The sequence below is a fragment of the Trachinotus anak genome, unplaced genomic scaffold (genome assembly GCF_046630095.1).
Source record: "Trachinotus anak isolate AG129_WGS33_773 ecotype Australia unplaced genomic scaffold, CSIRO_AGI_Tana_v1 ptg000045l, whole genome shotgun sequence".
Lineage (NCBI taxonomy): Eukaryota > Metazoa > Chordata > Actinopteri > Carangiformes > Carangidae > Trachinotus > Trachinotus anak.
The window spans coordinates 132,592-160,512 of record NW_027273896.1 but is presented as its reverse complement, the minus strand read 5'-3'; the positions used below and the strand labels follow the sequence as shown (position 1 = coordinate 160,512).

The 27,921-nt window shown below is 44.3% G+C and overlaps 3 protein-coding genes and 1 long non-coding RNA gene across 11 annotated transcripts; 1 reads left to right on the top strand and 3 right to left on the bottom strand.

The window, feature by feature from the left end:
• Positions 1-924: 924 nt before the first annotated feature.
• Positions 925-11,474, bottom strand: LOC139615282 (signal-regulatory protein beta-1-like). Of its 3 annotated transcripts, none has more exons than XM_071473099.1 (8): positions 11,138-11,474; positions 10,777-10,922; positions 10,360-10,698; positions 6,610-6,942; positions 6,405-6,524; positions 4,808-5,143; positions 3,336-3,653; positions 925-1,674 (listed from the first exon to the last, which is right to left on the bottom strand). In XM_071473099.1, the coding sequence occupies exons 2-8, from the start codon at positions 10,817-10,819 to the stop codon at positions 1,343-1,345; spliced, it is 1,821 nt and encodes a 606-aa protein (XP_071329200.1). In that variant the 5' UTR covers positions 10,820-10,922; positions 11,138-11,474; the 3' UTR covers positions 925-1,342. The 3 variants fall into 3 exon arrangements, with proteins under 3 accessions (XP_071329200.1, XP_071329198.1, XP_071329201.1); XM_071473097.1 differs by having other exon boundaries at positions 11,023-11,142; XM_071473100.1 differs by lacking the exon at positions 11,138-11,474 and adding an exon at positions 10,968-11,117 and having other exon boundaries at positions 10,777-10,891.
• Positions 11,475-11,687: 213 nt separating this feature from the next.
• Positions 11,688-14,067, bottom strand: tp53rk (TP53 regulating kinase). The gene is made up of 2 exons (XM_071473101.1): positions 13,805-14,067; positions 11,688-12,691 (listed from the first exon to the last, which is right to left on the bottom strand). Exons 1-2 carry the CDS (start codon positions 14,007-14,009, stop codon positions 12,198-12,200), a joined length of 699 nt encoding a protein of 232 aa, XP_071329202.1. The 5' UTR covers positions 14,010-14,067; the 3' UTR covers positions 11,688-12,197.
• A 4,205-nt stretch (positions 14,068-18,272) lies between these two features.
• LOC139615267 (uncharacterized) lies at positions 18,273-18,869 on the bottom strand. Its single transcript, XR_011687327.1, has 2 exons — positions 18,740-18,869; positions 18,273-18,496 (listed from the first exon to the last, which is right to left on the bottom strand). It is a non-coding gene; the product is annotated as an uncharacterized lncRNA (long non-coding RNA).
• On the top strand, positions 18,818-27,349 carry slc2a10 (solute carrier family 2 member 10). 6 transcript variants are annotated; one of them, XM_071473077.1, is made up of 8 exons: positions 18,818-19,199; positions 19,846-19,949; positions 20,999-21,072; positions 21,844-21,924; positions 22,024-23,061; positions 23,290-23,412; positions 25,842-25,977; positions 26,066-27,349. In XM_071473077.1, the coding sequence occupies exons 3-8, from the start codon at positions 21,069-21,071 to the stop codon at positions 26,160-26,162; spliced, it is 1,479 nt and encodes a 492-aa protein (XP_071329178.1). In that variant the 5' UTR covers positions 18,818-19,199; positions 19,846-19,949; positions 20,999-21,068; the 3' UTR covers positions 26,163-27,349. The 6 variants fall into 6 exon arrangements, with proteins under 6 accessions (XP_071329178.1, XP_071329174.1, XP_071329171.1 ...); XM_071473073.1 differs by having other exon boundaries at positions 18,818-19,119; positions 21,844-23,061; XM_071473070.1 differs by having other exon boundaries at positions 21,844-23,061.
• The last annotated feature ends 572 nt before the right edge of the window (positions 27,350-27,921 follow it).

Below are 27,921 nucleotides of genomic sequence, written 5' to 3'. Positions count from 1 at the left end.
TTTAATTAAATATAACCACAGATTTTTCATAAGAATTCTAATATTTCCTGATCGTATTTTGTAAAATATGATTATTTTCATGATCAATTCAGCTGCTTATCACTTTCTTCATTGATTGATCAACGCTGGACAGTCAGACTCTGTTTTTCCTGCTCGTTCCCTGTCACTAAAGCTTTGTAGTTTAATTCAGTGTTTGTCCTCTGAGGTTCTGACCCTGTCTCACATCCTTCATTAAAGCAGAGCCCTACCTGAGCTCCACAGCAGCAGCAGCACCAGCAGGTGACCCATGACCAGGTAGACATCTGTCTCCGTCCCCATCTGTCCTCTGACTGCTGGACTCGTCCTGTCCTCCTCTGTTCAGCACATGTCCTGTTTCCATCTTTTATCTCCTCATCAGCAAACTGATCAGCAGCTTCTCAGAACAGAAGCTGATGATAAACCACAGATTAATGATTGAGTTCACAGAATTTCTCTAACCACATTTTCAGATATGGGCCTCACACAGTTCACACTGAACCCTTCAGTATCCTGTGTTTTACTGATTAACACAAGACATCCATGTTACAGCAGGTAGGGATGTGTCCGACAGGGTTTGTTTTTCCTCCTCTCACAGTCCATATAAACTCATGCTGTGCAGCCAAACTGTTGTTATAGGGAGTCCTCCACAGATTCATCATGTGGCTCCTGTAACAGAGTCAGACTCATGATAGTCAGTTTAAAATAAAGGATTCACATCCATGCAGCAGTCAGATACTCTGGGCTAAATGCTAAAATCATGCTAACGTGCTACAGTGACTCTGCTGACATGATAAACAGGTATAATGTTGACCTGTGTCAGATAAATGCAGCTGAGGTACTCTCACACTCCTTCTCATCAGAGTCATAACTCAGTCAAATGTGAACACACGGACCTGAAACACTTAGTTTTGATATAAGAAAACATGCTTTAATTCATAGAAACAAGAGGCTCCTCCTCTCTGCAGAACTTCATTCAGAATTGTCCTGTTTTTAAGTTTCCTTCAGCATCACAGTGATCCAGTCTGATCCCACGAACTCAACACAGAACAAAGTCTCCACTGACAAAAGGATGAAAGAGTGATCAGTCAGGTTCAGACGGAGGAGACATCAAGAGGAGATCAGAAATAAATTCACAAGGACCAATAAAAATGTGACCTGATATTTTTATATCAAATAAAAAACAATATAGATTTAACCTGACATCAGGAAACGTCTGACGTGACAGAAACACTTAAAGCATTTATTTTCCATAGTACTGAGAAAAAACAGCGATGAGGTCATCATCATGTTTCCCCACACGCTGCATCAACAGGTGACTCTGACATCAGCCAGGGGTCAGGGGCAGGAGAGACAGAGTAAAGAGCCTCTCCTCTGGCTCCCTCTGAGCACTGTGGACCACCTGGCACCTGAACTCCGAGCCCTGGTCCTCCCTGCTGGGGCTGATTTTCAGGAAGCTGAACATGGAGTAGAAGCCGTTGACGTTGAGGCTGGGGGGAGTGTTGAAGACGCCGGAGATAAGCGTCTCACCGTCTTTGGTCCAAGTCACGGAGACGTCCTCGGGACAGAAGTCCTTGATACACAGGTGCAGGATGCAGGGTTCACTGGGCCGAGGACACGGCGGCTCACAGTTGATGAACATCACGTCAGGAGGACTTCCTGTGTGGATGCAGAGATGTTACTGGATCATGTGACTGTGTGTGACTGAAGCTACAGTCAGTCAGTGTCCTGATATCATTGGGGGGGGGGGGTTTAAACATCATATATCAATAACAATCTACTGTCGGTGATCAAGATTCATTCAGGGTGGGGCCCCTCTGTAAATCTACATTTGACTCAGGGCCCCTCCCTCAGGACCCACCTTAGATCATATTTTACTTTACTGTTCTGTCAGATTTGGAAATAACTGAACTATTAAACCAAGTGACATTCACCAAGCCTCAGACTGCCGGGGCCCCTGCAGGTCTGGGGTTGTTAATCTGGCCCAGGGGCCTCATGTACAAACATTGTGTAAACCACCTTCCCCACTCATGGTCGGACGAGTGAAGAGTGAAGTGAATGTCAGGGTTGTTCCTCAACATCAGCTTCTGTCTGATGCAGGTTTCTGATTGTTCTAGTCTGTTGGTGTGAAACTAGTAACATCAGGACCTGGTTTATGAGTCTGTCAGACCACAACTACTCCTCAGAGTGATTTACACAGCAGAGACACAACAGTACCACACCCACATGTATGAAGTTAAATAAGTGAACATGAACTACAGAGCACGGGCAGTTTCATCAGAGGACACAGAGAAACATGATAACCAGGCTAATGTTACAGCGCAAGTTACGCAACTGCAGCAGGAGACAATTTCCCTGATGTGATCAGACACACACACACACACACACACATACACACATCATGGTCAGGATGAGACTACAAGCTGACAGGATGAGTGACTGGTGGCTACTTGATAAGTAATAAATTTATCAGTTAAATTCATTTAAAATCAACTCTGAAGCTCACAGGAGCAAATATGTCCACAAATATCAGGTTGTGTTTAGAGCATCATTTCTCCTCAGTGGTTTGAGACAGAGATGTGTTGTTTATTCCTGTTAAACTAGAGGATCAGAGCTTTCAGACGAGCTCCTGTTTGTCTGTGTGAGTCATTTACTTCCATCAGTAAACTGAATGAGAAACTGTATGTGTGTAGAGAATACTGCACAGTGGAAGTTAATGAACCAAATACTAATGTGAACTGTTTTACTCATTTCTATACAGAGAAAGTGAAGAAGAAGAAAACTCCTCACTGAAGCAGGACAAGTCAGGACCCCCCATATAACCAGCCTCCACCACTCTCTCCCTCTGTTTGTTTTCTGTTATTTTTAATGCCAGAGGTCAGATGACACATGGACTCCACCTCTGACAGCAGCACCTCCACCTCACACTCTGAAGCTTCTCTCTTTGGCCACTTACTGCTTGGTTCTGAACAGAGGGGGGGGGGGGGGGGGGGGGGGGGGGGGGTCCGGGCATTCACACACAGCATATCACATTTAGGGTGGAGAGAGGGTGGAGTGTGGTGCTCGAGCATGTGCGCTCGACTTCACGTTAATTGGGATGTACAAAGAAAATGTGAATCTGAATGTTTTGGTGCAAACGCAGCTTCCCAGCTTCATGCGAACACCATGTTTCAGTGTGAATTCTACACAAGGCTTCATACATGAGGCCCCTGGACTCTGCTTTACTGTGGAGACAGATCCACTGCTGTCTGTCTCACATAATCCTGTGTAACATGTAGGTTTCCTCTGAACAGGTATCTACAGAGACCTGCTGCTGGTACCTTGAGTGTTGATGTGATACAGGACGTCTCTGAAGCCCGGATCGGGGAAGCTGGAGTGGTAAACACGGCAGGTGTAGACGGCTCTCTCGTCCTCTTGGGCCATGACCAGCTGAATCTTACTCCACACGCTGTAGAGGTGGTTGTGGTCGGCGAACGGACCAAAGTGTGTGACGGTGCAGACCTGCTCCCCGTCGTTCCTGGACCACTCCAGGTTGACATCCTGGGGATAGAAGTTCTCCACCCGACAGCAGAGAACCAGCAGCCGCTCCACCCTGGGGACCTGAGGGATGCTGGAGATCTGGAGGAAAGATGGCTCCACTGGAGGGTGAGAGGGTGGTGAGAGGAGAGGGACGGGGGGAGAGGTGGGGGTGGAGGATGGAGAAGGAGGTAGCAGTCATTAATATCAGGATTTCAGGGTAGAGGGTCCAATTTTGGAAGGTCTTAGGACAGAGGGGAGAGTGTGTGAGGACAGAGGGTCTAAGGTCTGAGGACAGAAGGTCTGAGAACTGAAGGTCTGAGGACAGAGGAGAGAGGGTCCAAGAAAGGGTGTGAGGGTCTGAGGACAGAGGTTCTGGTCTGAGGACAGAGGGTCTAAGGTCTGAGGACAGAGGATCTAAGGACACATGACAAAGGATTAAAGGACAGAGGAAAGAGGGTCCAAGAAAGGGTCTGAGGACAGAGGGTCTGAGGACAGAAGGTCTGAGGACAGAGGAGAGAGGGACCAAGAAAGGGTCTGAGGACAGAGGGTCTGAGAACAGAGGGTCTGAGGACAGAAGGTCTGAGGACAGAGGAGAGAGGGACCAAGAAAGGGTCTGAGAACAGAGGGTCTGAGGACAGAAGGTCTGAGGACAGAGGAGAGAGGGACCAAGAAAGGGTCTGAGGACAGAGGGTCTGAGAACAGAGGGTCTGCTCTGAGGACAGAGGATCTGAGGACAGAGGGTCTGAGGACAGAGGGTCTGCTCTGAGGACAGAGGGTCTGAGGATAAAAGAGAGAAGGTTCGAAAAACGGTCTGAGGACAGAAGGTCTGAGGACAGAGGAGAGAGGGTCCAAGCAAGGATCTGAGGACAGAGGGTCTGAGGAAAGACGATCTGAGGACAGATCCTCCTTTCTATAACAAATGGACCAGGGGGTTAAAAGAAACAACGGATAAAACAGTTTCACTTTAGAAATCAGTGATTCAATGACACTCTTCAGTGGACACAGGACATCACAGAGTGGATGGGACCTGAGCTGCATTTACCTGGCTGTTCTCCCTGATAACTTAAACCCAGACGTCCAATGACTATAATCCTTCATCCATTTGAAATATATACTTGAAAACCACCAAGGTGTAAAAGTGAGGGTTGGGTATGTTCACAATGTACCCACTACAAGGGGTAAAGGGCAGGGGGAGGAGTCCTCCTCTGAGGACCATGATCCAGCAGCTCCGGGCCAATAAATAAAACAGTGACATGAAGGTACAGCTACTCACCTTTGACCCTGACTGTGGTCTCTCTGTTGAAGCTCCGCCCCCTGCACAGTACCACACACTGGTACCTGTTCAGGTCGTCAGTCACACTCAGACACACAGTGAGGACAGATGTGTGGTGCTTCCCCTCTGAGTGGAGACAAGCCTGTTCGCTCACATCCTCCCTGAGCAGCAGAGAGACCGACTCTGAGGGGACCACTGAGTCCGCACTGCTCCTCAATCTGAACCACTTCACCTTGATCTCCCGCTGCCTCGCCCCTCGGATGGTGCACCTGAGCTGGGAGGGCTCCTGAGCATATATGATGCTGGACTGGCTGATTTCAGACACACTGGATGGATCTGCAGAGAGACAAGTGCATGTTGTTGGTTAATTCATCATTATCAACAATGTTCTCTTCAATGTGAATTCTTTGCCTTACAGAAAAGCACAGAAGAAGAAGACAACATGGATGCAAACAAAGTAGGTTTCAACAACAACAAACATCCACAGAGTCAATTCACATGAGTGGCTGTGGTCAAAAGAGTGATGTCACAGGGATCCTGCTGATCACCTTTACATCATGTCACAGGTGAAACCAAAGGAAGTCCGCAAAAGAGAGGGTTTCAGGTTCACTTTGGCTTCTGTTTCATATTTCATATTTATTATATATTTATTTTATTCCGTATAAGGCAGCAGTCATGTGCATAGTGTGTATGTGAATATTGATACTGTTAAATTGTAAATATATTGGCTAAATGTATTGTGGGAGTGGTCACAAGCCCTCCACTGTAGGACTGAGCTGGTAGAGACCGAGCATCACCCTCAGGTCTGAAACCTGAAGCATCAATGGTCGAGAGCTAAAAGCTGCAGTTCCTCTAAGGACCACTAGAGTCTGGCTCCAGCAGTGAGTCAGTCCCCATAGACTCCCATGTTCAAATGTCTTTACAGCAGAAAGAAACATGTTTACAGCCTGGTAAAAAAAACTGTTCTGGTCTCAAGAGCTAATTTCCTCCTCTATGACAACTGTACGGGCTGAATTTTATAGGACTCACCTGTTTACATTTTATTAAGGACTAAAGGTGGAGAATTAAGGGCATGGCCTCTTTGAGTGACAGGTGGGTGAGCATATGATCGCCACCTAGTGACATGCACTGAAGTCTCAGCTCCACACAAGCCCCAACTCCTTGACCATATTTGGATTAGCAGGGAGTTAGAGGCAGAGTCAGGCACTGCCAAGATGGCGACAGTGGAGCAGCTCACTCAGAAACCTGTAGGTTCTGTACATCTTTATTTACAGTCTGTAGTAGAGACTCCAGGTGTGTATACCAGGTGATGAGGCAGCACAGGCTGCTGCATGTTTTTAAGACTTGAACATGTTTTTGGACACAAGTAAAAAGAAAAAGCTTTGCAGTAAAAAACCTACTTGTCTGATGCTGTTCTGTCCTCCACACCTCAGACCTCAACCTGCCTGTGAGGACTCACCACTGACACCAATAACACCTGTCAATCATATATAAGTGACTGATCAGACTGCTGCAGGTGATGATCATAGACCACCTCTGTCAGGCTGATCAGGTCTACAGGTAAACCCAGTCTCAGTGTGTGTCCATATGAGCCCACCTTTGCAGAAGTACGTGTAGAGGAGCAGAGTGCCTCCAATGATAGAGGTGACCAGCAGCAGACTGACGATGGCGGTGACAGCGATCAGAGTGACAGCACTGTAGAGCAGCTGAGACGGAGCTGCAGGGACAGGGAGCGGTCAGGCCCACAAAACAAAGAGCTAAGGTCACAGAGTGACGATGAGACACAGGTAAAGTGACCTCACCTTGAAGAGTCAGCGTCACTGATCTGTTGTAGGGCCAGGTGTAGGTGTGGTGGTCCACCTGGCAGATGAGGTGAATCTCTCCAGCCTTCAGGGCGGAGGAGTGCAGGGTGATGCCACTGCGGATGCTGTAGGTGCCATCTGGGTTGTGAACGGCCATCTCAGTGCAGACACGGGACAGGTGGCTGATGCCTGCGTGGAGGGTGCGGGAGCCATTTTGGATGTACCATGTGACGGCCAGCTTCTCTGGGTAGAAACCTGTGATGTCACACTGTATGGTCTTCTCCTGCCCCTCTGTCACTGCCGCCTTCTCTGGGAGCGACACAGAAGGCCGAGCTGGGGATCAGGTGAGACACAGGTACAGGTGTTTGTTAAGCTGTTAATGATACAGAGCAGGAAACTGCTGTTTGACATCAAGTGTCAAAGCCTAAACACCTATGGTGACATCACTAACCATCAGCACCTATAAGAAGCTGAGCAGCAGCAGCCGTTTGCCCAGAGTGGTTAAAGTTACAGAAGGTCAATTGAAATATGATTTTATTTAAAGGTCCATATTTTAACTTCTCCAGTGCTTTATCTTAAGTGTTGATATCCATCAGAAGATATATTTGTGGTTTTAAGAACCAAAAACCATCTCAGTGTAGTTTTACATCTCCTCTCTCAGGCTTCTCTCTGGAGCTCTAGTAACAACTCGGAGCCTCTCTTCTGATTGGCTGACTGTTTCCTGAGTGATCCAATAAAAATATAACAGATTACAGGTAAACACTCAGACACCAAATCCAAGTAAGGTTGCAAGGTTGGATGGTGGGTCCAGGTGGGCGGGGCTTGCGGCATGGCTGAGGGTGGTGACTGCTTTGTTGTGACATCACAAAGTTCCAGAAGTCCTGACGGCTGGTTTTAAGGCTCAGTTTCTGAATACAGGCTGTGTGCATTTCTCTGTGGACTGAGGCTTTGATACTTTCAGAGTATTAATATAGAACCTAGACCTGCTTTATAATCAAAAAACACATGGACATCTACCTTTATACATTATGGGACCTTTAAATAATGAAAGACTTCAACACAGTTTTAAATTAAAACATCTTAAACAAGTGTCTGCAGTCGGTTCAGTCAGAGAACTACATCTAATGTGCTGATGGAATTATTTTACATTTTACACTGTGATTTGTTTAATTATAATTAGGGCTGCAAACAGTTAATTTTTTCTTAATCACTGAATGTCAATAGTTAATCGCGATTAATTTGGATGTTTTATTAAAATTCTATTATTTTGCATTTCAGAACTGTTTTCTCTTGATTGACAACACATAACTATCTATTTTTATTTTCCAACTCATTCCATCTTCACCAACAATGATTCAGGTGTTGGATTTAAACACTTTAGGTCTCCTGACACGCCCCTTTATGCAGACCAGAACCGCCCCCCTTTTTCTCCCATAGACATGACTGCGATGAAGTATCTTGCTCCACCATGTAAAATCTTTGTAGGAAGTGTCTGTGGCAGCTTGATAACAAGTAAGAGTGCATCAAAGGGTCAAAATAGTAGAAGCCAAAGATTCTAGAACGTAGTGCTCTAGAATCTTTGGCAACAGCAGCAGTAACGGTGTAAAATAAGGAATCTCTGGCGGCATGCGATTAACATGATTTAAAAAAAATGCTTGTCCTTAATCTCATTGCAATTAATGCATTAATGCTGACAGACCTAATTATTATTCATTCTTAATTTGACAAAATTTGAACAATTTCTTCAATTTGTATTTATAGCTGAAATACATAAATCTATGTATTTAAAAGCAAGTTATATTTCTTTATAATTACATAATAATTAAAAAAAATCGACTCATGAACATATTAAAATCTTACATCCCTGAGTCAGCTGTTCTTAAAGCTGCAGTAATCACTGTTTTTATATTGATAATGGGGGTCACATGACATGAGTCACTGGTGGTGACTAAACCACAAATATTTATCATCCAGCTCTGTAGCATAAAGACTTCAGTTTCAGAGCTGACTCAGTCTTTTAGTATGTGATGTATAAGTACACTCAGTGATCACTTTATTAGGAACACCACACTGATGCTGGGTAGCTCCATAGGTCATCAGGTCCTGGATCCAGATGTTGAAACTTTCCTCTGACAATCTGCTCCATATTGACATGACTGCATCACATTCATGCTGCAGGTCTCCTGTTCTACCACATCCCAAAGGGGGTCTACTGGATCGAGTTCTGGAGGCTGAACTGGACTCAGTGTCACGCTGATGAAACCAGTTGTGACATGGAGCATTATCCTGCAGGAAGTAGCCATTAGAAGATGGTGAACTGTGGCCATGAAGGATGAACATTGTCAGCAACAACACTCACATAGACTGAGACATTCAGGAGGACTGATTGGTATTAAGGCCTAAAGTAAGTACGGGAAACATCCCCACACCATAACACCACCACCACCACCACCATCTGGACAAGTTGGTTCCATGGATCCACACTCTGACACTACCATCTGCTGCCTTAGCAGAAATCCAGATCCATCACACCAGGGGTCGCATATACAACCATGACGAACACCAACTTTACTGCTCAAGGTCGGATGTTATCAAGAGTGAAATGAAATTTCTCTGACGCACACAGAAGAACATACCCTCCTAAATACCACATTGTGTTTAGAGCATCATTTCTCCTCAGTGGTTTGAGCCAGAGACATGTTGTTTACTCCTGTTAAACTAGAGGATCAGAGCTTTCAGACGAGCTCCTCCTTTGTCTGTGAGTCGTTGACCTGCATCTATAAACTCACCTGTAAAGTTGGAAAAGATTTGGATGGCTTCAGCTTTGCACTGCTTCATGTGCAGGCCTGTTCAAAACAGAGCTGTGGACCATTAGTGTGTTAAACCAAATACTACTGTGAACGGTTTTACTCATTGCAGTAAGAGAATGAAGAAGACAACTCCACTCTGCTGTGAGGCAGGTCAGGACCCTCCCACATTAACAGCCTCCTCCACCCTGTTTGTTTTATTAATGTCAGAGTCAGAGTCAAATCTTTTTCTGGACTCTGAAAACAGAAGCTCCTCTCTGCACTCACTGAATTGTTTCTACTTGTTTTTGTCATTTTTCCAGACTCTGAACAGAGGGGGGGGGGATCAAGGCATTGATACTCATTAACATATTAAACTGAGGGTGGAGAGAGGGTGGAGGGTGGTGCTCCTGCATATGTGTTCAATTCCAAGGCAGCTGGGACGTACAAAGCAGCATTTCATATATCTGAATTATTTGTTGCATAGGCAGCTTCCTGCTTCATGCGAATGCCACGTTTCAGTGTGAATTCTACACAAGGCTTCGGATGTTGGGCTCCAGGTCTTCACCTGTCCAGTGTTGGTGAGTCTGTCCACTGCAACCTCAGGTTTCTGGTCTTGACAGGAAGTGGACCCTGATGTGGTCTCTGCTGTTGTTACTCCAGGTTGACATGTTGTACTGAGTCATTATCTATAGAGTATTATTTCAACTCTAACCAGTCTATCCACTCTCCTCTGACCTCTGACCTCTGTCATCGACACAGGGCTGCTTCTCACTGACGCTTCTGCTGTTGATCAACAGCTTCACAAAAACTCAGACCAACAGTCATTAAGCTCCTCACCTGTCTCTGCTGCTGACTCACGATTGGCTGATTGGATTTCTGCATGAATGAACAGGTGTTCCTAATTAAGTACTCAGAGTGTGTGTGTCTGTGTGAGACAGTATGTGGAGCAGGAGAGGATTACCCAGTACTTCCAGTGATATGGTCTCTGTGTGGACCACAGGTGTGATGACCCTGCAGGTGTACAGCCCTTCATCTGCCACAGACATATTATGTAATTGCAGAGACGCGTTGCCATGGAGCAGCCCCACTCTGTCCACCACCGATCCAGCTCTGCTCACATGTGCTCTCCCGTCCTCAAACGTGTACACAACGTTCTTCTCTGCGTGTCTGTCCACCACGTTCCACTCCATGGTCAGAGCACTCCAGTCCAGCTGTTGGGTTGGTGTGTGGAACAGGCAGCTCACGGTCACGTCTGTGCCCGCCAGCACACGGAGCTTCCTGCTGGAGTCAGCTGACAACCCTGCAGACACAGAGTGAGTCGACACAGCTGAGCCCCTCCCTCTGCAGCCTGAAACTAACGACAAAGATCCACACTCACCTGCACAGAGCAGAACAACCAGGAGTGTTCTCACAGTGTTCATGTTCTGCTGTAGCTCCACTGGGACTTAGACACCCTGCTGTCAGTGCACGCTGAGGTGACTCACAATGATTCCCTGGACAGAGGATCACATGGCAGCTGTGGCCCTGAAAAGTCAGAGCAGGGCAAACATTCACCTGGGTGTGAAGTACCTGCTCTAAAAGACTGTTGGACTTCGACCTGTGGCTGCAGCCTCCTGTGCCTCACCCTGCACACGTACACATGCTGAGTCTGCTCCATACAGCTGAGTGAACAGCTTAAATTACAACATCTGATGGTAGCCCCACCCCCTCATTAACAAGGATAGTGACTGTTCACACACCTAGAGGGGGCATGCAACTAGGCCCCCAGCTGGACCTGAACCAGGGATGATCTGTGTACAGGATGTGGTGTCATCTTCAAGTCCCTGCGCTTTGCTCTGATATATATGTAAGGGAGAGTGGGGAAGGTTTGTTTCTCCAATCAGAAGCCAGTTCTGAATCACCTGATTGACTCTGCACATGCTCAGTTTAATCCTTATTCCACACGTGAAGAATTAGCTTCCTGTGGCAGAGACACACAGGTGCAGAAGCAAATGTTATTTAACTTCATTTATTTTTGTGTCTGTTCAAACTAAGTGTCTGTGTGCACACATCTGTCATGCTAACACACACACACACACACACACACACACACACACACACACACACACACACACACACGAATAAAAACCTTCCAGTATCAAGTTTTTGCCATGACCCTTGTATGATGATCTGCACCATGAGGTGACCTGTAACATCTCTCTCCTGAACCATCAGTTCCTGTTTGTGTTGCAGAGATAACCTACACAATTCAACGACAGGTGGAAAGTGTTTTAAAAGGTGTGTGACTCCTTGTTTCTTCTTCATCAGTATCAGCAGAAAAACTTTATTCTTCAGAGTCAGGGTCACATGATCAGACTGAGGCGGGAAGAACACTCTTCTACAACAACACAACAGAATGAAAACACTGCGACACAATAACAAAATTACACTTCTTCATGAATCTCTCAAGTATGAAGCTTCAAGTTGTGACATCACAAGTATACAAGTATAAATGGTGCAGCAGTGATCCAGTGTAGGAACCTGGAGCTGGTCTCTGTAGTCCTCCACATTCTGGTCTCAGTGTTAATAAACCTCGGACCTCACAGCTGCAGTCACAGTGTGTGTGTGTGTGTGTGTGTGTGTGTGTGTGTGTGTGTGTGTGTGTGTGTGTGTGTGTGTGTGTGTGTGTGTGTGTGTGTGTGCTCTGAATGAAGAGACTTGAGTTCATGTTACAATGAGACGGTTTTATTGTTCTTCGCACACAACAGTCTTTTTCAGATGTGACCTCCTCAGAACTTTGTCCCTGAGCTCTGCTCATCTTCATCCCACCATCGACCTCTTCCTTCCTCTCAGCCGGACCTCGTCCAGCTTTTTAATGACAGCTGATGACTTGCTGGACGCCGCCGTGTAGCTCCTCAGCAGCTCCTGGAACAGCGCCTCCGTGTTGGGGTGGGTGCTGAGGAATGCCTTCTCCAACACGTACAGGTCCACGCTCTTATCCTCTGGCAGCGCAGAGATATAGCTCAAGCCGAAGTCAATAAGGACCAGGTCAGACTCTTGGTCCTCTGGGCCACGTCTCAGCAGCATGTTAGAGGTTGTCAGGTCTCCGTGGATCACGTCCTCATCGTGCATTTTGGCCAGGATCTGGCCCACCCGCTGAGCCAGCCGCTCCAGCTCCTGGTCCCGGTCCTGACAAGGGTCAGACTGCTGCATGGAGGTGATGTGGTCGCGCACAGTCAAGGAGCCCACGACTTCCTCCAGGAAAATACAGTGCGAGGTGTAGTCCACAAAGTAGACTACTGGGGCAGGGATTCCTAAGGGGAGAGAAGGAGGTTTACTGCTGTGGTTTATATCAAACAAACAGCAGACTGAGCCCAGATAAACTACAGTGTGTGTGTTAATGGTGATGTGTGACACTCACTGATGTGTTTTAATAGTTTCTAAACAATTAATCTAAATAATATCAAAACACACTGTGACACACACACAACCTGGTACACCACACACAGTAATACAGCATTTCAGCCTCACAACACCAGCACAAAGTATCAGTATGTCCTGTCCTCTAGTGGCCGTACAGGTGAACAATTCTTAGGTATAGGACTGAACAGATGACACTCAGGTAACTCAGGTAAGTGTGTCTGAGATCATGTTGTCACAGTTGTTACCATCAATGTGTAGAGTGGGAATGGTATTCAGTTTGTTCAACAGATGTTTTAAAGGTAATGAATCAGTCTGACCTGGATGAATAATGAAGCAACACAGCATGATGATTATATCTGTGATTAAATATACGTTCAGTGAACATCAGGTTTCTGTGTTCGTTATTCTCCTGCTCAGAAAAACTGACATCTGTTTCAGTGTTTCCTACATTTTCTGTAATAAATAATACATAAATGTTTCTGTGTGTAGCTTCACTTCTTTCATGAAGCCTTGATGACAGTAACAATGTGAACTGAAAGGATCGCCTCAATGGGAAAAATAACATGCAGAATCATCAATAATACTAATACTACTACTGTTAACAGTAATAATAAAAATGACAATAATAATAATGATGATGATGATAATGTTAAGTATTTAATCTTTAGTTAAACTTAAATGTTTGGTTTAATAAACAGACCTACGCTATTTTTCATATCTAATTGTTTTTTACTTTTTATTTTTTAACTATTTTTTATTAACTAACTAATTAAACAACAATTTTAACTATTAACTAACGAACGGACATTTTATTTTATTGACTTCAAGTTTTTTATTATCAAACTGTTTTTTGTTGGGGTTTTTTTTTTATTACTAACTAACTTTTTTTTAAACTAACTAACCAACTGACCAAGGTTAGCTTACAGGAGCTAAGTTCCTTTATCTCCAGCTGGATACCACCATGGTGGCGGCGGCTCGGACCGGAGCTCTGCCTCGGACCGTACCTGCTCTCCGGCAGCGCAGTATGGAGCGGACCTCCTGCACCGTCCTCCGGTGAGTCAGCTTCTCGTCCAGCACCGGGTGTCGGTACCGTTTCGGGAAACGTTCCTTCACTATGCTCGGCTTCCCCAGGAACTCTGTCCGGTACAGTCTGGCCTCAGCTCCTTGTTTTAACAACTCTGCTTTACTGAGTAGCTCTGACACCGCCATGTTGTTCTCCTGCGCCGTGTTTACTTCCGCCCTCTTCTGCGTCTCATGTGTCACCGCTTCCTGGGAGCGGTGCCTGCGTGCTGCCACCTGGCGGCCTCCCCCGTGAACACACCTCCACCGCAGGAGGTGACGTCATTGACACACGGAAACATGCTGACTGTGCTGATTTCTGCAATGATGATGGTTTTATCCTACTTGTAGATTTCTGCAAAGCATTTGACACAATCGAACACAAATTTATATTTCTAGCTTTAGAAGAACTGTTCAAATAAACTACATACAGGCACCTCTCCTACATTTAACATAAACTGTGGAGTCAGACAGGGCTGTCCAGTCTCACCATACTTGTTCCTAATTTGTGCTCAGCTACTCTGTGACCTCATTAAACTTAGTCCTTTGAAAGGCATCACAATAGTTAAAAATTAGATCATAATCAGCTATCTCGTTGACGATACTACTTTTTTCAAAAGATGCTTCCAAAGTCTCAGTAGCTATTGATATAATTCAAAAATAATTCAACTGCTTGCCCTCAAAAATTGCAATACTACGCCTATCTCTAAGATTCCAGTTACTTAACTAGGAATTGACATTAACAAAAACCAAGGCTGCAGATGCTCTTTGAACTTTGACCCTGTCATTGAGAAAGTACAAAAAAACTTTTATTCATGGCTTCAAAGGGATTTATCCCTCAGAGGAAGAATTTTATTGACCAAAGCAGAAGGCATATCCTGACTTACATATTCAGCCTTACCTCTACATGTCACCAAACAGACCTCTAAGACCATTGATAAAATACTTCATAATTTGTGTGGAAAAATAAATTACCCTGTGATAGAAAGTCGGTCCTAATGAACTCATATGATCATGGCGGCCTGAACTTCCTTACAAGCACATTTTCCCCTCACAGTTATTATACCTGGAACAATAAAGACATAGTATATAAACACAAATCACTATTCTTGGAGAGTTGGTTTGCTCATGGTATTTCTCTGGTTACCCAGCTTTTCAATTCTAGTGGTCTATTAATGTCATATTATGAATTTCTAAACAAATATGGTATACCTGTACAACTGAAGGAATATCCTGTAGTTTTTGACACAATCCCCTCTGGTGTTGTCATGCTTCTTAGAAACTCGGTACCTTCTGGACTGTCCTTATTACCACTAGATCCTGCTGTTACTGATGTTGGCCGGCTCTGTTTCTCCTCTAAAAAGAATAATAACTGCAATATATGTAGTTTGCTTCAAAAAGAAACGGTTTCTGTTCTAAATGTATTTTTCCACTGGAATAACCTAACTCCAGATCTGGATTGGAGGAAAATTTGGTGCTTACCTTTTAAATATGTGATAAATAAGATCAACGAAGTGACCTTTGAAATGATTCATCGCATTTATTTCTACAAAGATATAAAAAAGAGACATTAACATAGACTGCTGTTTTTGTCAACTGGCTCCAGAAGATCTCAGTCATTTGTTTTGGCCATGTCCTCTCTCCTGTGTTTTTTGGCAGGATGTATGTGCTTTCATCTCTCAAACTGTTGACTGCGACTTCTCACTCTCATATGAAAATGTGTTGTTCGGCTTTTTTTCTTACTCTCCTTCTAAAACAAAACAATTCTATATTATTATTTTGATCCTCCTAATTGCAAAATCTCACATACACAGATCTACATTTTCTATCCATAAACCATCTCTCATTATTTCTGAAAAGAAATCAAACAATAAATTAACTCAATCAAAGAAACCAAAAACAAAAAAGCTATTCAAACATTATAATATTTTTATTTAGCGCTTCTCTCTGTGACCCCCCCGGCTTTGTTCTTTTGTATTCTGTGTTCTTGTTAATGCTGTTTTTATTGTATTTATATAATTCTAAATGTCAATAAAGCTTTGAGGGGAAAAAACTACAGAACGAAATCCTATCATAGAAAATGTGAAATCTCATCTTTAACTGATACAAATGAAGAAAACAATGCAATACTCCTTGAAAAGGAACAGTCAAATATTTAGGTATTGATGTAACTAAAGATATACCATCAAGACAACAACTTAAAAAGGCAAATAATATCATGAATATGTGTCTTCGACTTGACCTCTCTATTTCTGGGAGAGTTCTCTTAACTAAGGATGAGGGCATTTCAAGATTTGTTTATCCTGCTCTATCTATGTTTGTCTCAGATTCAACCATTAAGGACATTAACAACATTAACAACATACTTACTAATGTCTTGTTTGGAAAAAATACACACCACTACCTTAAAAAAAAAAATTGTTTCAGGACCCAGAAAAGAAGGTGTCCTATTACTATTAAACTTTATTGATTTAAATAACACATTTAAAGTAAAATGAAGGAATGTCTTAAAAGATAAAATTCTATTTTGAACTTTGTCCCAAACAATATTTTTAATAAATTGGGTGGTCTTTATTTTCGTACTCACTTGTAACTACAACATCTCCAAATTACATTTAAAATTGTCAAAATGTTATTAACAAGCCCTATTAGCCTGGAAAATGTGTAGCAAACACAACTCTTCCCACATAAAACAATCATTTATAATAATGCAGACATGGTTGGAATAAATTTCTATTTAAACAAAACTGGGTTGATAAAGACATTATTTTTTTGATACCAATGGCTTTATGTTAAGTTATGAATGATTCCTTCTTATAAAATCTTTTCCTGTAACATCTAAAGAATTTAATTATGTAATGAAAGGTATCCCTAATGGTCTTACCCATTTAATGAAAAGTCATCTTCAATTTCAAGAGGTCCTAAGAATAGAACCAATCTTGATGATAAATGTTATTGACAAACATACAGTATTCATAATGCATTTTATGAAAGAAGGAAAATTACCCCCGGGGGAAAGCTTTTTGGAGCAATATCTTTACAGATATAGATTGGCAGAAAGCATGGTTATTACTGCATTGTATCAGCAATAACATTAAAGAAGTACATATCAAAATATATATCCAACAAATCTATATCTCTCCTGATTTTCAGATGTTGAAAACAAATGTAATTTTTGTAAAAATGAACCAGCATCCTTGATACACTTATTCTACGAATGTATATGCTTGCTTAATTTTTGGGCTTGATTGACAAATTGTATAATCTGTGAAAGTAAAAATAATTTCAAAATTGATTGTAAAAATATCATTACATATTATGAACATAATAAATATGACACTGAATTCATGGTAACTCTGTTGATTCTATACAGTAAATTTCATATACATAAACTTTATAGTTTTTTTAGGCGAATTCAGAGAGTATATTAAGCGCTTGATCTTATTAACACTATAAAGAGTAATAGGACTGTCAAGCTGTATAATGAACTTTTTAAAGAGAAATAATCCTTAAACTTCTTTTTTTTGTCTTTTATTGTACTGTACTTGATTGATTCAATATGTCTTTAGATTATATTATTTTTCATTTTATCTCCTTTATACAATTTCTTAACTATTTGTATTATTTTATTTCTATTTAGCACATGTTTGTATTCTATGTATATGTGTTTGTTTTTCAATAAAGATTTTTTTAAAATCTACAGAATGAAGACAAATCTGTGTTTACATTTATTCGTAAAAACTGAAACTGCTTCACTTTCTCTCTGTAAAGTTCAGAGGCATAAACATATAAATGTAACACTGCTGTTTTTACTTTTACTATAAACACAATAGACACACATGCACACACACACACACACACTCAGAATAAGTGTCATTACATGTCAAATAAAATATCATATAGTAGCTAGATCCTGAGGCCTGTCATTGTGTCGTTCACCTGCAGCCTCATGTTCACCAGAGGAAGCTGAAAACCTGTGTGTGAGATCCACTTCCTGTCAATATCCAGCAGCTTCAGAGCTGCTCAGGCTGCCACACTCTTCAGTATCTCATGAATGTCTTTGTCTGTGTAATCAGCATCTGGATAAGCCTCACCTGTCAGGTGGGGCGATGATGTTGATCACTGACAGATTCAAACAGGGTGTGAAGAGAAAGACGTCTTTAGTTGTTAGAAAAAGTCTCAGATCCGAACAAAAGTGGTATTTCTATTTTTGTTCAGTGTAGTTCAGTGAACACACACAGGCTGCTTCCACAAAGTTACCTCTGATGTCACTCATGGTTAAGGTGAGGACAGTGAGAACATCAGTGACAATATAGGGACTGATGTCAGTGTTGTTTGTCCCATAGTTGTCTGTCCCATGTTTTAAAGATGTGGAAACAAACCGAAACTAAAACAACCAAATGAATACATGGATTGTTCAGACAGATGTTTATTCTTTTCCTGCCATGTTTCATTGTCCAACAGACCACCTGTCTCTGGAGGAATGAGGCCCCCACTACAAACCATCAGGACCTGGTAGGAGGGAAACTGAAGACTCCCTTCTAGCTGTGATCTTATGGCCAAAGTCCTTACAGGCATGTCGATCCCCTTGGCAGCCATCTTGGCAGTTATGTGAGGCTAACAGGACCAGGCTGTGTCTAAATGAAAGAGAAGAGTCAGTGGGGACCTTTGACCCCAATGTCAAACCTGCAACAGTGCAGGAACATGATTGACTTGATGTTTCCTGCTCAGTTGTGAAAAGCAGACGACTGACAAAACAAAACACAACAACAAACAAACAATGGTGAAGAAGTTCAGTCAGAGCAGATCATCAAAGCACTCCAATATACACTGTTGTTATTAATGACACTGTGACATCTTTCAGTGTCAGTCATTATCACCATGGCAACCAGTCTGCCCCGCTCCCTGGTGACCTGTGCAGCGCTGATCCTCTCCAGGACTCGCTGGTCCCTCCTGGAGGCCTTGGACAGATGTCGACCTCTGGCGTCAAAACTTCGCAGAAGTTTTTCCTCCTGTAACTTGACGCCGCTGCCACGTAGCTCCAACTTCCTGGAGGACCAGCGGTTTCCCAGCAGCATCTCTCCCCGCTGAACCCGCTCTCTGCTCACCGTCAGTCCGCTTTACCTCCCGGAGGTCTCACCGCCGACCATACTGCGGAGCGCCCGGGCCTCTGACAGCTGCATCTGTCTGTCCCGTCTGACGGCGGCCTCGGCTCCTGTCCGGACAGACGGTCTACGGTCCTGACGAGTAGCGGGTCTATGTAAGTCCACAACAGAAGGCTGGTGTTTAAGGGGGCCACAGAGAGGACTGTAAGACCTGGTCCCTGCTCTGATCTGTCCGGTGAGTGGACCCAGTCCAGGAGTGAGACTATTGTGTTCTTCTTTGTCCTGCGCAGTTCAGAGACACTTAAATCCTTATGTACTTATGTACTTATGTAACTCCGTTCTGACTTTGAGTATTTTGACTTTGTATTTTACTGGAGTGAAGGACTGAAATGTTTCCTCCAGCTCTGGATGAACAGCTCGGACTCAGCAGGATGTCTGTATGTATATATAATAATAACACAGCTTAATAAACAAGAGCTACTGATAAAACAAGTCCCACTAAAGGCCTACTGACACTCTTGTTGAGCTTTTGACACATGGTCTTCATCAGCAGATGAAGTCTGATGAAACTAGGTTTAGGGGTGTTTAGGGTTCATACCTCGTGAGCAGCGAGTCCCCTCCCAGCCGGAGGTTCTCTCTCTACATTTCCAGTCTGTGTCTAATAATAATTGAAAAAATGGGTTTGAAAGAGAGAAGTGTTATTATTGACAGGAACGGGACAGTCACCTCTGAGGCTTCAGGGACACTCAGCTGACTCTACTCAGCCTGATGATCTCATCAACATGTGACAGATCAATAACTGGAACATGTCGGGTCTATTATATCTGTCCTGCAGCTTTGATATGATTCATCTTTTTTATCTGTCTCTCATGAGTTTCTAGACTTTGTTGAAGTCTAGTACTGAGCTGCTGGAGTCCTGCTGACAGAGGATCAGAAGGTTATCAAACGGGAGCCGCTGCAGGGACACTAACTATGAAACAAATCAGTGAGTCTCCGTTACGCTGACAGAGGCTCACAGTGTGTGTTCATGTTGTGTGTTCATGATGAACACACACTGTGGTTGATTCAGGACTGATAACAGAGATCAGTCCTGTAAGACTAATAACATCATGTCTTGGTTAGGTTAAGGAAAAAGATAGTGATTTGGGTTAAAATAAGCACTTCCTCAACATTAGATGATCTCTGTTTTCATGGTTACAATAATAACAATGAATGGTCATGGATGATAGAAACAACATAAACTGCTACTTTCACATGGGAATCAAACACCCCTATCCTTTGTCATATTCCTGTGTTTTGCTGACCCATCCGTCCACCCCAACCTCCTCCTGACATGGACTTTATCGCTCTATAAACTACGTCACCGCACTTTTCCCTTTGCTCCTGTCATCATTACTACGACCACTAGATGTCGCCTAGCAACAAAACCTAACTATGGGTCATAATAACCTGCTGACAGACGACCTGTGGGCCTGGTTGCCTGGTTAGTGTTGTTGAGATGATATAAATCTGTTTATATGAATGTCTTCATACTCACGGTGACGATCAGACTCTGTCCCAGACACTGTGAATTTCTCAAAACATGTCTGTCCAAAGTCAAGAGGTTGTGATGTGTAGCACAATGAGCTGGAGAAGCAGTGTGAACAGAACTGGACTGAGCATGCTCAGTGGACTGTGTCCTACCAGAGGTGATCTCTGTTATCCTGTAGTCCTAGATAAACTACAGTGTGTTAACGGTGAAAGACCGTGTCACCAGAGGAACAGGGACTCACTGATGTGGACACAGTCACCTGTTGATGTGACTGTTGACAGTAACAACACACTAACTGATTTCTACACAGCTGTGTGTTTTGTTGAGCCCATCTCAAGTGGACTCCCTAATGAGACCATGCAATCAGCTGGAGGGTTGTCATGGCAATGGGGCTGCAACAGGCTCCTGTGGGTTTCCCTGTCTCTTCATTGAGTGGGACAATGTGTGTGGGTCACATCAGGAGGATCCTTAGTTATCATTTAATGTCTGCCTCTGATTTACAGATGACATCCTCTACCTGAGAGTCAGTCCTGCGCAGTCTGACTGAGATGTGTTCATAACAGGACAGAAGCCATGGGTAAGAGAAGACATGTTTATTTCTAATGTACAGTATGGTGCAGATGTCCCTGTGGGCTTGACCTGTTTAAAGTCATGTTCTCCTGTTGAAGCTGATGATAACTGACATGTGGTCTCTGAAACTACATTAGACATTAAAATAAATGAAGCTCTGTCAGGTTTTTACCTCTGTACTGAATATGGATATGAAGACAGTGCACTGAGCTCGTTTGCATGTTGGTTTCCCTCATTTACATTTGTGTCAATAGACTTGCACATCAAAGACTCACAGGTTACTGTGGTGAACAGCTGTAGAGCAGTCAGAGCAACAAACATTCATTAATCATGTGGAGACTAAAACACAACAGGTACTGTGTAAAAACTAGAGGGTGATTTAATCCTGGACTGAAAAGTGCTAAGACATCTACACACAATGACTTCATGTATTTGTGCAGTACCAAGCAGAATATAATGTCATGTAATAATACAGTGTTCATTTAAAGAGTTGACGACTGTGTCAGTGTGTGTAGAGTCACATAGTCTCATTGTTCTAACCACACCAACACAGTTAGTCAAGACAGTAGGGATGCTCAGCTGCATCTTGACATTAGCATAGATGTGGTTTTGAATGTCTCAATCCTCCTTAGCTCTAGACCCTGATGGTGGATTTGACGTTCATACAGACTTGTGAAAACCCATGAGGTTGAAACATGAACTTAAAAATCACCACAGAGTTCACACTGGTTTCTAAAGTTGTTTCAGTGAATAAACCTGACTGTTTCCTGACATCTAGGTTGCTCCACCCTCCTGTTGGCCAGTGCCGTGTCCACCCTAGGGGGTCTGGTCTTTGGTTACGAGCTGGGCATCATCTCAGGTGCTTTGTTGCAGCTGAAGGCGGAGTTCAGGCTCTCATGTGTCCAGCAGGAGGCTCTGGTCAGCTCTGTGTTGATTGGAGCTCTGTTTGCCTCCACAGTGGGAGGCTGCCTGATCGACCGCCATGGTCGCAGGAACGCCATCCTCCTCAGCAACATCCTTATCCTGACCGGCAGCCTGGTCCTGCTCATCAGTTCCTACCCTGTGCTGGTGGTTGGCAGGATCACGGTGGGTTTCGCCATGTGTATATCCTCCATGTCCTGCTGCATCTTTGTGTCTGAGATGGTTCCCACGAATCGCAGGGGATTCCTGGTGACACTGTACGAAGCAGGGATCACAGTGGGCATCCTGGCAGCTTATGCCATCAACTACCTCCTCTCTCAGTCCAGGAGAGGATGGAGGTGGATGTTTGGACTTGCTGTGGTTCCGACTTTGGTGCAGCTGGTCTCTATCCGGTTCCTTCCATCCAGCACTAAGGACTCTGTGAGCTGCAACCTCATGAATCCCACTGAAACCTCAGAAACAGAGGACTCAAAGGTCAGCTGCAGCACCAGGAGTGTCCAGTATGACAGCAGGTCCCTGTTCCAGAGTAAAGACAACATGAGGACTCGGACCATGATAGGACTGGGGCTGGTGCTGTTCCAGCAGTTCAGCGGTCAGCCCAATGTTCTCTTCTATGCCTCCACCATCTTCCACTCAGTGGGCTTTCAGAGCAATGCCTCCGCGGTGCTGGCCTCAATGGGTCTGGGTCTGGTCAAAGTGATCGCTACTCTGACCTCGATGGTGTTTTCAGACAGGGTGGGCAGGAGGCCTCTGCTCATCGGTGGATGCTCCATCATGGCGTTGTGTCTGGTCACCATTGGACTGCTCAGTGGGCCGTCGCTGATGAACGCTAAGAGGCTGTGTGATTCTGAGGAGTTCAGTGTTAACACGACAGACCTGCCTCAGTTTCCTGCTGGTCACAGGTCAGTTGTTGACACTCCTCTTGATGAGAGCCACAGGCTTCTTCATAACAATACACAAGTTGGAGGAAAACCACTGGACCCTGGTCCAGAGTCTTCGAGCATCATGGTGAACTGGGTCATTCTGCTGTGTATGATGGCTGTGGTCAGTGCATACTCCATCGGATTCGGACCAAGTTTGTATATTCACTCAAAATGACTTTGATCTTCATATTGATCTCAAGCTACACTCAGATTTATTTAAATACAACAGTACTGTCAGCCAACACAAATCAGTTTGTAGCAGCTAGCAGCCAACAATGCCCCATTAGCTAGCATTAGCCTTTAAAATAAATTACCCCACATACTGTCAGCCTCACCTGCTCAACTGGGTCATAACAGCTGGGAAACTCTTTGTCTTTCAGTGACCTGGATTCTGCTGAGTGAAATATTTCCAGCTGCTGTCAGAGGAAGAGCCTTCGCTTTCACCAGCTGCTTCAACTGGGCTGCCAACCTGTTGGTCACGTGCACTTTCCTCAATGTAATCGGTGAGTTCCCATATAACAAATAACATGAATATTGGTTCACTTTCTAGTAAGCCAGTTAGCAATAACAACCACCAAGCATAACCAGAACCATCAAATGGAACACAAAGTGAAGTGAAGTTGAAGTATCTCAGGGTCTTGTTCACAGTGAGGGTGGGATGGAGGTGAGGTGGATCGTGTGGCGTCAGCAGTAATGAGGATGTTGTACCAGAACTTTGTGGTGAAGAGGGAACGGAGCCGAAAGACGAGGCTCTAGATTTTCCAGTTGATCTTTGTTCTGACTCTCACCTGTGGTCATGAGCTCTGGGTAGTGACTGAATGAGGGAGATCACAGTGTCTCAGAAAAACTCTTCAGACCTCTTCAGGAGTCTCTGCAACACTTTTCTAAAACTTACTATACTTTATTTCTCTAAAACAGTCAACAAGGTTCAAAAATTAAGAGTAAGGCACTGGTCTGGTGTCATTAAAGATATTTACTGTAAAATATAAGATCATACAGTAACCTGAGGCTGGTTCATGAACCCAGACACTGAATACAACTCAGACATGCTATGCCTTATACACCCTGCTGACCCCTCCTCATATGGGGGTAGAAGGTTTATTTCACACAGAAACAGCTCTCATGAACCTGAAGTTGTCCAAACCTCACTTTATCCCAAAAAGATAACATGAAGGAACTGAGGCCCTTTCTGGCATCATCATGTTCCCCTTCTCAATTGGCTCATTGTGTATGTGGTGCACCCTGTCACCAGCTGCAGCAGCCACATGGGATTCCTCTCTAATCAGACTTTTCTTGGAGTTATGCACATGAGACCCTTGAGTCTTTCTATCTTTCTGCTCAAGGGTCCACAGCCCCCCCCCCCCCCCCCAATACCTCCTGCTAAACGCTCGTTATACCTGGCACTGTGCTTCAGGCTTGGGTCACAGCTGGGGCAAATGAGCTGATGCGGATGGTAAAAAGATCCACCACAGCTCCTCCTGATGCAGCGGTTGTCTGTCGTGTTATTCCACTTATCATTTTATGCCACAGAGATACACAAAAGAGAAAAAAGAACTGGGGCTCTGTTTAAAACCATGGACTTTTTCTCCTTATGCCCAGCTGCACCTCCTTGAAGGTCAGGTACCTGGCATATCCACCCGTGTCAGTGGTGTAGTCAGTGTGTATTTCTTGCTGGGTGAAATTACTTTGATACTCATTTTGACCTCGGCTGATGTAATATCTGAGGCTGAGGTGTTAATACAAGCAGAATACAAGTAGGTACAAAAGAAAAATCCACAACAACAGATACAAATAAATTTCCTCCTCAGGGTGTCTAGGCTCAGCCTCAGACACAGGGTGAGGAGCTCTGACATCCAGAGGGAGCTCGGACTAGAGACAGTGCTCCTCCGAGGTGAAGGGAGCCAGTTGAGGTGGTTCTGGCATCTAAATAGGATCCTCCTGGGTGCCGTCCTTTGTGGTAACACCATGATCCCATGGTCCAGCCCAAATGCACCAACGTCCTGACTGCCCCGATGGAGAATCCATCACCTGCTCCACACCCTTTGCTCCTAACCCCTGGATTCTGGTTGATCTCCAGCCTGGTCCATCTCATCGCCATCCCTCCTAGGTGTAGCTGATGATCCAGAGAGGGGGGGACTCAAGCAAGGTTCCAGGTCATCACCGCCATCCCTGGCTGGTAACCCACAGAGCTGCTCTCCATCTCCTTCAGCTGGTGGTGATTCCTCCATCAAAGCTCATCACCGGTGACTCAATAGTCATAAATGTGACAGTCAACCTGTACTTTCTTCCTGGTGCTACAGTAGAAGACATCTCTGATCAGACACGATAACGTCCTGCCCTCAGGTTGACAGGATGTGACACATGTCGGTACAAATGACTTTTTCAATCTCTTTAACGTTGTCAAATGGTCCCATAGCAGAGTTTTCATCTCCGGCCCAACACCCGTTCTCTTCTTCTGTGGTGTTTCAGTCGACTACTCAGCCTCAGTCAACAAATACGATCCTTCATCTAAGAACCAAGACATTAAAACTGGATCATCTGTGTGATCAGATCAGTCAGGTGGAGGTACAGTAGGCTGTGCTAGGAGCTCTCAGGGTTCTGTTAGACCTTTGGTTGGCTCAGCTGTCAGCTGTTGGCTCAGGTATCAGGGCTCCAGGGGCCTGCTACTCCACATGTTGACTCACTGACATGTTGACATGAATATTACACTGAGCAGAGCTCCTGAGCTCTTCCTTGATGACAAGTCAAACTGTCTGCTGAGGAAAGCGTCTGTGAATGTCTGTAGTGAACATGCAGCACAGACACAGATCAAACACAGTGAACAGTTCAACAGTCTTGTGAGTCTTCACGCCTGTCAGGTTTTAACGCCGCTCATGTGAGTTACAGGTGAAACTCAGGTGATCAGGAAGTGAACTGTATTTCTGATCAACAGAGACGATTGGTCTGTCGAAGGTGTTTCTCCTGTACGGCCTGACCGCCATGGCTGCTGGGATTTTCTTCTACTTCCTGCTTCCAGAGACCAAAGGGAAGACTCTGGAGGAGATAGACCAGGAGCTGCGTTTGAACAGGTAGGCTCTGCACTACACCTCTATGATGACATGCTGCCTAACAGCAGCTCTGCTCTGATCCTGTGTGGTGCCATGTCTTGTTCTGCAGGTTTCACCCCAGTGAGCGGTGCTGTGGCTGTGTCAGCCGTAGACACTCCTCCCCACAGTACCAGAGGGTGCACTGTCAGGTGAGCACCTCAGGGTGAACAGTTACGTCACTGAGGACTCCACAGGAACAGTGGTCCATCCCACTACCCACAAAGTAGACATCACTGTGCTGACGATGATTCACGTGTGTGTGTCTATATGAAACCTGTTCTCTACGTGTGTGTTAATCAGATCAAACTGACACTGTTTTAGGATTGAAACATTTTTACAACATGGTCTTATTTTTATACTTTGGGCCAATATGTCTGCAATGTGTCTAATATTTCTAATGTTTATTTGGCAGCTTTGCTTCTCACAGCTTCACACTGTCAGTCCAGGTGTGACATAAAGTACCATGTGACCACCTCATGCTGTAGCCTCTTGTCACTCTGACCTGTCACATTCCAGAAAAGAACTTCAGATGTGATAAATGTGGATTGATTTTTCAGATTACCAGTGAAACTTTTTCTGAATGAAAAACCAGTCCCCACAAGTTGACAGGATTGGTTCCTATGACGTATGAATCCCTGGCTCGCTGAATCTGTTTTTATGAGACTGTCATTGGTTCACTGCAGTTCAAGGTGGAAACACTCAGTCATTATTTCATTCATCATATGTCTATTATATAAAAACATCATGTGGACGTTAACAAGGTGAAACACCTGATCTTCATCAGAGGGTCTTTAAGTGGCCTTCTACTGAGGAAACATTTAATACACTGAATCCAGTCAGTTTGAAACCAGAAGCTGTGACACTTTGATTCAGATGATTCAGAGCAAGGTGACAGGACAAGACTGAGTCCAATTACAAACATGAATTGACCACTAACACAGGAACAACATGAAGTGGGACAACGTTCACCAGCAATTCTCATATCACACCTGTATCACCCATACTCACTGGCTCCCTGTTATGTTCCCTCCACCATGAACTTAACCTGCTCTCTGTCCCACTCACCTGTTTGAAGACTTGAGGCTGCAGCTCCAGGTTGATGACTGCTCCACCTGCTCCACCTACTGATTCTGTGGAGTCCTTCAAAGAGCAGCTGTAGACATGTGTGTTTAAACCCTCAGTTGACCTGTGTGGTTCTCGTGTGTTACTGGTGCTGTATTGTCTTCCTCTGTGTGTGTTTTCACATGTGGACTGATTTTAACTGTTAGTGGCTCATGTGTGAAAAGATGTGTATAAATAAAGTTTACTTACTGACAGGTCTGAGGTTAAAGAATAAAACAGCTGTTACAGTAGACATTGATCAGTCATGTATGTTCATGTCATGGACAGAACCAGAACATCCTTCACAAAGCTCCAACATACAGATGACAATCAGATGACAATCAGTGAATGGAGGTCACACAGCAGGTCTTTGATTAATCATCATTTAATAAAAACACAACTGTGTATGCTGATCAGAACACTGTGATCACTTAGATATTTGCCTCACACTTCACTTCCTCATCATCCTGCTGGACATGAACACAGGAAGTGAACGTGTGACACTTAATTCCATCTTGTGTCAGGTGGGTGTTACCTGAGGAGGGAGAGAAGAGGGGGATGTTGTGTGTGTGTGTGTCCTCTCCATGTGGTGGTACTGGAGGTGTAGCTGCTCCGGGTTCTGTGGTTTAGGACAGGCTGGTCCTGATGAGAGGTGTCAGTGAGGCCAGACCGAGACTGTAACACATTACACAGAGACCCAGCAGAGACCAGGATCTGTCTTTACTCCCTGGACCAAACTCAGTCCAGAAGACCTGCAGAAAACAGAGAAACTGCTGGACTTCCTTTGAACCACTGGTTTGAACCACTTGTGTAGTGCAGACTGAG